We start from the raw sequence: 11,038 nt of genomic DNA on the forward strand, positions 1-11,038 counted from the left end.
CCCCTACCCCCAACCTCCCCCTTTCTTTTAAGATGATTTAAGGCCTGTAAAACATTTCCTTTTCAGAAAATCTAATTTGCAGTGTCCAAAGCAATGCCCCGGGGCTCGGGCAGGGGGTGGCTCCCTTATTTTGCTGTTCTTCCCTCTCCCCTTCTCTGCAGCTGGGTGGGATGGGGCTGGTGTGGGTCTGACCCCGCTGCAGGCCATGTGTGTCCTATCCCCATCCCATGGCGTGGAGATGCCCCATCCCCATGGGATCCTGTGTGCGTTGCGTCCTGCAGGGCGCAGCACCAATGGCGCACGCGTGGGCTCACAGCTGCCCTATGTGAGCACAGCAATGGGGAGGGGGGGCTTTGCCCATGCACCCCGCACCACGGCAGCCCCCTGCGCCTGGGGAGCAGCCCCACAGCCCCATGCAGACACGAGCAGAGGAGCACCATCCCATCCTGGGGACACGGGACACACGTGGAGAAGCGCCGTGGCTCCTCTGCAATGCGCTTTGCTCCAGCTGCTGCTCTCGCCGTGGGAATCTCAGCGACTGTTTGGGGTTTGGCCGCCTCATTCCTGCTCCCGGCACAGATGGGGGCTGTGGGGCCGCGGGGCCCTTCCAGGAGGAGAGCACTGGGTGTCAGCATCGAGCCGGCCGGGAGCATCGCTCCTCTGTTTGCTTACGGACAAATAAACTATTAAAGCCTCCGGCATCCATCGCCTTTCTGTTTTCCTGCGCTGTGGAAACGGTTTCTGTGAGGCAATGTTATAGAACTCATGGGCCGGGGGGTGCTGGGGTCACCCTCAGCCCCTGTCCCCGCAGCGCACAGCAGTGGTTTTCGCCGTTTCTGTTTGAGGCAGAAGCAGGAGTGAGCAGAGAGCAGTGAGCAACGAGCAGCAAGCTGCATCAATGGGATCCTGGCCCTTCCCCAGGTGCTGCTGCAGGGACATGGGGTCAGCAGCCAGTGAGGTGCACGCAGGATCTCCGTTAGGGTTAGGGTCCAAGAAAGCTGGCAAAAAAAACCCAAGGAGGTGTGTGGGCATCCCTGTGCCCGGGGAACACCACTGTCCCATGACCACCCTGTCCCCATGGCCATTCCCGTCCCTATGGCCAGCCTGTCTGCATGACCACCCTGTCCCCATGGCCGTCCCGGTCCCCATGGCCAGCCTTATCTCCACGGCCAGCCCTGTTCCCATGCCATCCTGTCCCTATGGCCAGCCCTGTCACGGGCATCCTGCAGGCATCCCATAGCATCCTGCAAGCAGCCCAGCACTCAGCCTGGCTCCGAGGGCTCTGTGCCAGCCACCAGGACCCCGCGCTGCCCATGCGATCCTCAGGGCTGTCACCATTCTGTGCAGCTCAGCCACCACGGCGGCTCCTTAACGCGGGGCTGAGCGCGGGGAAACACTGGGTGAATCCCAGTCATCCCCAGCGACCCCACAGCAGTCCCTCCCCAAACCCTACGTGGGGCCCAGCCGGGCCCCGCTCCGCTCCGCTGTGTCCCCGAGGTCCCCACGGGCCCGCCCCGCGGCCGAGCGGCCAAACGCAGCGCTCCGCTTCCCCCGTCGTTATTAATAGCCGCGGGCGGGGGGAGCGCGGCCCCCGGGGGTGGGAGCTGGGGCTGGTGGGAGCGGGGTTGGAGGGGCTCGGGGCCGCGGGGGTGGGCGCCGTGGGGGTACAGCGGGGCCGGGGGCGTGCAGGGATGGAGGGCGACCGGGGCTGTGCGTGCGCGTGTGAGATATGCGAAGATCACGTGTGAAACTTGATCTCCCCGCGGTGGGCTCGGAGGAAAAAAAAAAAAAAAAAAGATAAAAGTATTGTTTTTAAACAGATTTTTCCTTTTTTTTTTCGTGTGTGTGTGTGTGTGTGTGTGTGTGTGTGTGTGTGTGTGTGTGTGTGTGTTTTCTTCCCTCTCGAGCGCTGGCCGCGGGGCTCAGCCCGGCGATAAAAGGCTGCGGGGCGGCCGGAGGCGGCTCAGAGAGCAGCGGGAGGCGATGCCGGCACCGCAGATCCGTGCCCGCTGAGCTCTCGGGGAGCGTGCCGGGGGTCCGGGGGGGGCTGCGGGCGCCCCGTGCCCGCGCCATGCGTGCGCTCAGCTTCGTGGCGCTGGCAGCGCTGTGCACAGCCGCATCCCAGCGCCGGGCGCTGGACGTGGGCAGCCGCAGGCGCTGGCACCGCGTGCAGCACGGGCACTGCAGCTACACCTTCGTGCTGCCCGAGGCTGAGCCGTCGCCGTGCCCGCTCGCCGCCCCCGGTCCCGTCAATGCGCTGCAGAGGGATTCACCGTCCGGCACCGGGCACGCTGCCCGCGGGGCTGCCCAGCGCCTGCAGCACCTGGAGAGGATCCTGGAGAACAGCACGCAGTGGCTGCTGAAGGTAGGCTGTGGGGAGGGGGTGCCCTCTATAAGCGCTCTGTGCAGGGGCTTGGTGCCCCAGTCTGCCCAAATCTCATCCCCGGAGCCCGAGCCGGTGCTGCTTTCACCCGGTGCTGTTCGCCCAGAGGGGATGGGTGGGCGCTGTGGGTGATGTGGGTGCTGCTGCTCACTGCGCTGTGTCTCTCTGCGTCCCCATCACGGTCTCCTCCTTGTCCCTGTGCCCGTGCTGTGCCAGTGGTCCTGGGCACCCTATAGCGCTCAGCACCACCCCGTGCAGGACCAGGATGCGGCGCTGCCGGGAAGCTGCTGGGAAGGCTTTTGGCACGCAGCGGGGTGAGGGACCGAAGGGCAAGGTTCGTTGTGTTCCCGCTTATGGGCTTCACAAATGTTCCTGGCACTGGGTGAAACTCTGCGTGGGAAACACAGCTCGTGGCCTTCCAGCCCCACAGGGGCACCAGGAGCCCCAGACCCATAACGGGGGCACAGCGGGAAGGAGGGCACCCTGTGCCATGGGGACCCCCCCACCCCATCCCAGGGACCCCCTGCTGCACTCCCCCATTCCCAGCCCTGCAGGACGAGGCAGGAAGCAGCTTTTCCTTTCCGAGGTCTCACCCGACACCTCCTGACCCCACATCTGTGCTAGCATCAGGGAAGAGCTCCCCCAGGGCCGCGTCCCCACAGCAGGACCTCAGTCCCAACAGCTTGTCCCCAGCTGTCACCCAGTTGAGCTGAGTGGCACTGCCAGCACCGCATGGGGACAGCAGCGGGCACATGCGGGACACACAGATCTGCCCCTTGTCCCCTCCTCGGCTGGCTCAGACCGCAGATTCCTCAAAAGCTGGGAGGATGCTGAGCCCCAGGGATACGCTGAGCAAAGCCTGGCTGTGTGTGCCCATCTGGGCAGCTGCACGCAGCGGTGCTGCGCCCCATGAGCAGGGGCACAGCCACTGCCCGTCCCACCCCGCAGCACGGCCCCTCCGCTGCAGGCAGCTTGCAGTTGGGTCTTTATTTTTTTTGTGTGTCCCGTTTCTTTGCTTTCCTAATTTAACTAGAACTGCACAAAGAGGCTTGTTTTGGTTGGGATCCAGGCCTGAACAAACAAACCGGGCTCGAAGGAGGCACCGGGCTTGGGGACGGGTTGTAAACAACCCCAAATCCCTGTCTGCCCATGGAGCAGAGGATTGGGGCTGTGCCCAGGGCCAGGGATATGGCACAGCTCCTTTGGGACCCCTGTCTTCCAGCTTAATGACCCCTGGGGGCCAGGTCACCCTCCCCGCACTGCCAGGCATGCTGTCACCAACAGGGACAGGCAGTGATACAGGGAGGATATGAGGATATGTGGCTTTGCCCGAGGGAGGCTGCGTGCTGGTGCAGCAGAGGACATGGGCACCAAGCACTTCTCAGTGCCACCATTCTGGCCCCCGCTTTGGGGGGTGACAAGGTGTGGGGCACGAAACCTGTGTGCAGGATTGTGACCCCAGTGCCTGGTGCAATGGGACCTCCCAGCTGTTTGCAGTGGGTCCCCAGTGTGGGGACATCGGGGTGGCCATGCTGCACTGCCGGCCGGGGGCCTCTTGCCACGGGGTTTTGCTGCTGAGCAGAAATTCTTGTGGAGGCTGCGAATGTTGGCAGCTCTCACTGTTGGCCCAGGACACAACGCGGGGCCGGAGCCGGGCTCGGCTGTGGTCAGAGCACTGCTGGAGCGGCGTCCCTTCAGTGTCACGCTGCAAGAGGGATGGGACCAGCAGAGGGGAACCTGCCACCTTCCTGGCTTTGGTGGCCCCATCCCTGCCCCTGCTCCCCTAGTTCTTTCCCTGTGGGGATGGCCCCATGGCTGCAGGCTCTGGGAAGACTTTGGGGGTGACCCTCTTGGGGAGAGTCCCCTGGTTCCTCTCTGAACCCATGGAGCAAGGAGCAGTCCCCACGTGGGTCCACACTAACCAGGGATGCTGCAGCTCCCTCCAGCCCCAGCTGCTTCCCAGGTTTATGCCTTCAGCAGAGCCATGGTCGGGGCCTGGAGGCTTTCATGCTCCCCCTGGGGAGGGCAGGGAACCCCAGAAGAGGCCCCAGCACCACTCACAGGGAGCAGCTGGGGCTGCACTCAGCCCTGCCTGTGCCAGCCCGACCTTTTCCATGGGTATGTGCTGCCCTTCACTCAGAGATATGTTTATTTTGAAGAAAAAAAGGCAAAATCAGGAGGGAGAAATGGCCTCTGGAGCCCTGAGAAGCAGCAAGATTAACGACGTGGTTAAAGGGAAACTCTCCAGCAATCGCTCAGCTGGGGAAATGCTTTCCAGACATGGCACTGGGATGTGGGGTTTGGTTTGCAGCAGCTCAGAGGGCGCAGGACCCACCTGGAGAGGGCAAAGCGGGATCCATGGGGCAGTGGGATCCATGGGGCAGTGGGATCCATGGGGCAGTGTTCCCAGCGTGGGCAGCAGCACATCCCTTCCGCTCCCCGCGGTCCCTGCGCGGTGGCCCCAGGGCCACAGCCCTCGCCGAAGCTGTCACCCTAGAGAGGGGACGAATGGGAACCTCATGGCGGCTGCCAGAAATAGAAACCCGCTGGGAAGCGCCTGTCCCCTGCGGGCTGGGAAAGCGGAAGACGCTTTGGAGCCGTGCACAGAGCCGGCTGCTTCCCAGCCCTGAGCACTTCCCTGCAGCGGAGCAGCAGCCGGCACCGGAAAAGCTGCCTTCACTGGGAAGGGGCGGCGGTGGGGGGCTGCTGGCGGCCATGAGAACCCAGCTGGCAGCTGAGCTGTACTGGTGCTGGTTCTGGTGCTGGTGCTGGTGCTGGTGCTGGTGCTGGTGCTGGTGCTGGTTCTGGTGCTGGTGCTGGTGCCGGTGCTGATGCCAATGCCACCCTGGCTGGTCAGTGGTCCCAGCTCAACAGTAGACCCATGAACACACAGACCTGTGCCAGGTCCCAGCAAGAGGGAAGCCCCATTTGGGGACGGTGGGCATCCCCATGGCTCTAAATCCCACCCACCCCATTCAGCCCTGATTTGCCGCTATGCCACCCCCCAGCTCTGCAACCACTCCAGTGCCACCCGCAGCAGCATCCCCTCCATATAGCCAGGGCTGCACTGCTGTCCCGGGCTGTTCCCATCATGCTGCTTTCGAGCAGGGTGAGCTGCAGTGCCAGCACACAGCAGGAGCTGCTCTCCCAGCCCAGACACGTGGGAGCAGAACTGTGCAAGGGCGCAGGATGAGGAATGTTGGCGGCGGGGCCCGGGGCTTCCCTACAGCACCACAGCCACAGGCAGCACGTTCCGTACTCCCAATAAGCTCCAAAGCACCCAGGATGGGTTGTGCTGCACTGCAACGCTCCTACGTCAGCGTGCCCAGGAGGCAGCACTGAGGCTGGGCATGGGGTGAGCTCCTCGGCTGAGCTGAACCATCCCATCCTTGCTGCCGTCTGCAGCTGGAGAGCTCCATCCAGAGCAGCATGAAGCCGGAGATGGCGCGGCTGCGGCAGACAGCGGTGCAGAACCACACGGCCACCATGCTGGAGATCGGCAGCTCCCTGCTCAACCGCAGTGCCGAGCAGAGCCGCAAGCTCACCGACGTGGAGGCACAGGTGGGCAGTGACAGCATGCGTGTCCCCGTGTCCCCACCGCCACCGGAGCCGCAGAGTGGGGCAGTTCCTCTGCTGCACAACGTGGGCTGATTCCCTGAAGCGGTGCTGGTTTCGTGCAGTCGCGTTCCTGGGGACACTGGGGACACGGAGGGGCTCTGCTGTGTGTGCCCACACTCCCAACGTCCCCGTGCAGGTGCTGAACCAGACGTCACGCATCGAGATGCAGCTGCTGGAGAACTCCCTGTCCACCACCAAGCTGGAGAAGCAGCTGCTGGTGCAGACAAACGAGATCCACCAGCTGCAGAGCAGGAACAAGTAGGGGCCGGGGCTGCTCTGCGGGAGGGCTGGAGCCCCTGCAGGGCTCAGCGGGGGTCTCTGTGGGTGACACGGTCCCGTCACACCCCTTTGGGTGGTGAAGCTTGCCCTCAAGCCGCCCACATCCCACAGTGGCCACTTGTAGGGGATGGGGACAGCTCACAGCGGTGCTGGGGAACCGCAGCCAGGCTGGGCTGCCCGTCCCCACAGCGCATCCCCTTGCAGCATCCTGGAAGTGCGGGTGCTGGATATGGAGGCGAAGCACCAGGCAGAGCTGGCAGGGATCCGCTCAGAGAAGGAGAGGCTGCAGCGCCTGGTGAGCCGGCAGAGCGGCACCATCGAGGAGCTGGAGAAGTCGCTGCTGGCGGCCAACGCCAACGCCAGCCTGCTGCAGCAACAGCAGCTGCAGCTCCTGGAGTCGGTGCAGAGCCTGGTGCGCCTCGTGGCAGAGGGTAGAGGTGAGCGGGGAGAACCCGAAAACGTTGCATCCCCAGAGCGACTCAGCTCTGTGCCCTGAGAGGCAGTAAATCCCCAGAGCTGGGGAGGTGGGAAGAGCAGGGCTGCGGAACCTGTGGGGTCACTGGGGCCCCCGCCAGCTCCTCTCCCCTCTGCCCAGCCCCACTGCTCGGCAGGGAGCAGCGCTTCCAGGACTGCACCGAGGTGCTCCGGGCCGGCAGCCGTGCCAGTGGAGTGTACACCCTGCACATCGCCAACCTGAGCGAGCCCAGAAAGGTGAGTGCAGCCCACGGGGTGTTCCCGCTGCGGCACCATGGGGTGAGCCCACAGCGGCACCGCTGGGCCCGGCAGTGGGATGTCCCCAGCCACCCTCCAGCCAACCCCACTGGCGGTGGGATGTGTCACCCCACTCAGAGCCGCTCGGCTCCCCGCTGCAGGCGTACTGTGACATGGAGACAGACGGCGGCGGCTGGACGGTCATCCAGCTCCGCACCAACGGCAGCGTCAGCTTCCAGCGGGGCTGGAGGGAGTACAAGCAGGTCTGCACGGGGATGGGGACGGGGCATTCCTGCACCCACCGCCCATGCTCACCCTCCCCCGGCTCCCCCAGGGCTTTGGGGATGCAGCGGGGGAGCACTGGCTGGGCAATGAAGCCGTGCACCTCCTGACGAGCCGGGAACCCTACGCGCTGCGCGTGGAGCTGTGGGACTGGGAGGGCGGCCAGGTCTATGCCCACTATGGGAGGTTTCAGCTGGACAGCGAGCGGCAGCTCTACAGGTGGGTGAGCAGCATCGAGCTGTCCCTGGGCACTGCTGCCCCTAAGCCCCCAGGTTGGCTGGCACTGCTGTGTGCTTGGGGAATGCAGAGTTCCCACGGGGGTTTCACTGGGATGCTGGCAGATTTCCTCCATGGGGTTGTTGCTACACTGCCTGCTCCTCCTCTCCCCGGGCTCTTCCCCAAATAGATGCATGAAATTTCAATAAGGCCGAAGAATTTTGCATCCCAGCAAGGCACGGGGCTGGCATGCAGCCGGGGCGTGCGGGGCCACGCAGCGCTCATGCAAATGGGTTTGTCCCCAGCAATGTCCTCGTAGGGATGCTGTGGGGACGGCGCACACTCACAGGGATGTCAGCCGGGCTGTGGGTGGGAGGATGGGGGGCACCGGGCTCTGCAATCCCACTGAGTGAGAAGGGAAGCGATGGCACGCGTGGCCGCAGGCTCTCGCTGCAGGACTACAGCGGCACAGCCGGGCAGCAGAGCGGCCTGGCCCTGCAGGGCACCAACTTCAGCACCCGCGATGCCGACAACGACAACTGCCTCTGCAAGTGCGCCCAGATGCTGTCAGGAGGTGAGTGGCGGGGTTCGGGCTGGGGTCCCCGCTCCGCGTCCACCCCGGTGCCACCTTCCTGCTCCCTCCCATAGGGTGGTGGTTTGACGCCTGCGGGCTCTCCAACCTGAACGGCATCTACTACCCGGCACGGCACAACATCCGCAAGCTGAACGGCATCCGCTGGCACTACTTCCAGGGGCCCGGCTACTCGCTGAAGGGCACCCGCATGCTGATACGGCCCGCGGGCTTTTAGCCAGCCGGAGCGGTGCAGCGGGAGGACGGAGCCCCCGGGGAGCTTTCCCCCATTATTTTTTTCTTGCTCTTGTTTCTCTCAGATCTCGGCGCTGACTCTGAGCCAGCCCCACCCCTGCAAGCTCCGGCGCATGGATCCCATTCCCTCCCAGTTTCTCCCTATTTCCCCCATGCCCGTAGGGCGCTGGGCTCCATGCTGCACAGGGGTGTGCGTCTGGGACCACCAGACCTCCTGCACGAGTCACACAGGGGCAGACAGAAAGCATTTTGTTTTTTTTCTATCTATTTTAGGGCATTGCCCTAAATTCCCCATCACTTTGCTTTTCCTGCAGGATGAGCAGAATCGGTGCGTGTGAGCGCATGGCATCCCTCCTCCCTGCACCACCATGCAGGGGGACACGGCTTTCCCCTCCTGCATGCACTCTCCTTGTGCAAGGGCACTGCTGGCTGCACACATCCTGATGGGACAGGGACAGCACGAGGGCATGGAGGTGCCACTGGAGCCGTGGGGCACCTGGCCCTCATGCAGTGGCCAATAGCTCCAGGGTTGGGTGCCAGCACCCAGGGGTGAGGGGGATGGGGGTGGCACATGGTGATGGGGCTGTGGTTTGAGGTGGGGCACAGGGAGCTGAGAGTGATGGGGTGGAGCTTGGAGCCAGGGAGGGGGATGCTGATGGGGCTGACACCTCTGTGCCGCTGGCTCCAGCCCACTTGGTTTATTGGCACGGAGAATCCAAACTTGGAGGCACATTTGGTGACAGCCTGGAGAAAGCAGGGCAAAACTCAGCAGAGTTTTCTTCTGCTGAGAAAAGCCCCCATGCCCACCCATGTCCTGGATCTTGGCATGGGAACTCTTTTATTTTTATACTGAGAGATATTTATTGTTGGAGAGCTGCACCAGGCAGCACCTGGCCCTGCCCTGGACAGAAGCAAGGTGACCCCAGACCCACGCTGGCCGTACACCACAGCAGCTGGGACAGAAGCAGAGCGAGCACCGAGGGATCTCCACTTGCAGGACAGCGGTGGGAGAGTCACCCCGGGGTACCCGCATGGGGGTGAGACCCCCATGCACAGCTCCCACCTTTGTCAAGTGCTCTGGCAGTGGTGGGGATGGGAGCTGTGGCTGTGGGGTCACTATCGGGGACAGCAGCAGCGCTGCCTCAGCCCCACGTACACACTATGTATGAGCTCCACATAAAGGACCTTTCAGCACTCTTCCTGCGATGCCTGCATCATTCAGGGGCGTGCAGCCCCCTCCTGTCCTACTGAGCCCCGACTGAGCTCAGAGCATGGATGAGCGCTCAGTGACACTCAGCTCCACAGCGCATCCCATCTTATCGTGGGCCACCCCATCCCCCTTGACCCTATTGCCACTAGAGGTCCTCCACAGCCTGGTGACATCCCACAGCATCCTCATCCATGGGGGACAGGAGTGACAGTGCGCCCTGGCAGATCCCCAGCAGACCCTGGGGACCAGCAGCGGTGGCAATTCTGCCATAGGCCCCCCACTGCCACCGCAGCACCCATCCCTCAGGCACCCTGCAGGCCTGCTCCTTCCCCTCCCCCATTCATAAGGCATTTGCTAATTAACACTGATTAAAACACGTGATGCACCTGGCACTTCCTCCAAGGTGCTCATCACTGGGGCTGCGCTTAATAATTGAAGAGTGGGAAACGCATTGATGGTGGGGCCACCTGCAAGGCACTGTGGTTAGAGACATCCTGGTGCTGCTGTGAACTCGCGTGTCCCCCCAACCCCACTCACTCCTGCACCCCAACGCCTGGGGCTGTCATCTCTTTGCTCTCCCCATGTGACATTTGTGGAGGGCTGGGGGTGAAGCACTGGGATGTGATCCCCAAGCCCTTTTCATGAGTGGCTGGGGGAGAAAATGACCCTTTAAGGGTCAGTGCTGTGATGAGCCGTGTAGAAAAGTGGGATGAGGGAGTAAGCAGGACAAAGGCAATGGAAACCTTCCCCTGGTCATTCCTCCCCTCTATAAATAACTGCGGGCTCAGCTGTGGAGCCACGCTGAAACTGGAGCCGGCAGGGAGGCAGCTGCCAAGGAAAGTGATCAGGAGCACAGGGACAGGGCTGCCCTCCTGTCCCCAGCAGGGACACAAAGACGGAGGCATCCCCTGGGGGTGCACGAGGCACCTCAGTGCATCTGGGCCGGGGGTTTGTACAGAGATGGACAGATACTTTGGGACAGTGGTTCTTCCTGTCCTTGCACACACACATGCACACCAACATGTGTGCACACACATGTGCCTGTGAGCAACACTGTGAGCACACAGGACTTGGCTGGCCACACATGTTGCATGGAACCACCACGCATCCCAGCTGTGCAACCCTATGAGGGGTGCCAGAACCAAGCATTGGGGGCTGAGCCCCGTGTCCAACTCTCTGGGGAGTCACCAGCTCCCCGTGTGCCGTCATTGCAGGATCTCTTGGGCGTGTGCTTCCTCCCTGACTCATCGTCAGGTGCTGTCCTGCATCCTCCCCACCACATCCTGTGCCAACCTTGGGTGGGGGCTCCCAGTCCTGCCTGGCTCCTTTCTGGGAGCCCAATGGGTCCTGCACAACAGGGCTGGGGTGCGAGCAGCAGCAGGTCTGTGCCCGAGGTGGGAAGCGCTGGGTGTGGGTGTTGGTGACCCGGGTGTCACCTTCCCCAGCAGCCCAGGTGGGCACGGTTTGCAGCAGCATCATGGGGTGCTTTGCTTTTCCCCTTGCAAGGAGCAGA

The 11,038-nt window shown here is 63.1% G+C and overlaps 1 protein-coding gene across 2 annotated transcripts in view; it reads left to right on the forward strand.

Annotated features, from left to right (window-relative positions):
• The window catches only part of ANGPT4 (angiopoietin 4), a 15,050-nt gene extending 5,536 nt beyond the window's left edge, over positions 1-9,514 (forward strand). Inside the window, exons 2-11 of one of the 2 annotated variants that reach the window (XM_021416779.1) lie at positions 955-958; positions 2,126-2,365; positions 5,789-5,944; positions 6,138-6,259; positions 6,485-6,717; positions 6,876-6,991; positions 7,153-7,254; positions 7,326-7,492; positions 7,933-8,063; positions 8,138-9,514. In XM_021416779.1, the coding sequence (XP_021272454.1) occupies positions 955-958; positions 2,126-2,365; positions 5,789-5,944; positions 6,138-6,259; positions 6,485-6,717; positions 6,876-6,991; positions 7,153-7,254; positions 7,326-7,492; positions 7,933-8,063; positions 8,138-8,298 (1,432 nt within the window). In that variant the 3' untranslated portion in view covers positions 8,299-9,514. Of the gene's footprint in view, positions 1-954; positions 959-2,071; positions 2,366-5,788; positions 5,945-6,137; positions 6,260-6,484; positions 6,718-6,875; positions 6,992-7,152; positions 7,255-7,325; positions 7,493-7,932; positions 8,064-8,137 lie in introns of those variants that run through there. The other variant, XM_021416778.1, reaches the window with a different exon arrangement.

Source organism: Numida meleagris, chromosome 19 (genome assembly GCF_002078875.1).
Source record: "Numida meleagris isolate 19003 breed g44 Domestic line chromosome 19, NumMel1.0, whole genome shotgun sequence".
Taxonomy (NCBI): domain Eukaryota; kingdom Metazoa; phylum Chordata; class Aves; order Galliformes; family Numididae; genus Numida; species Numida meleagris.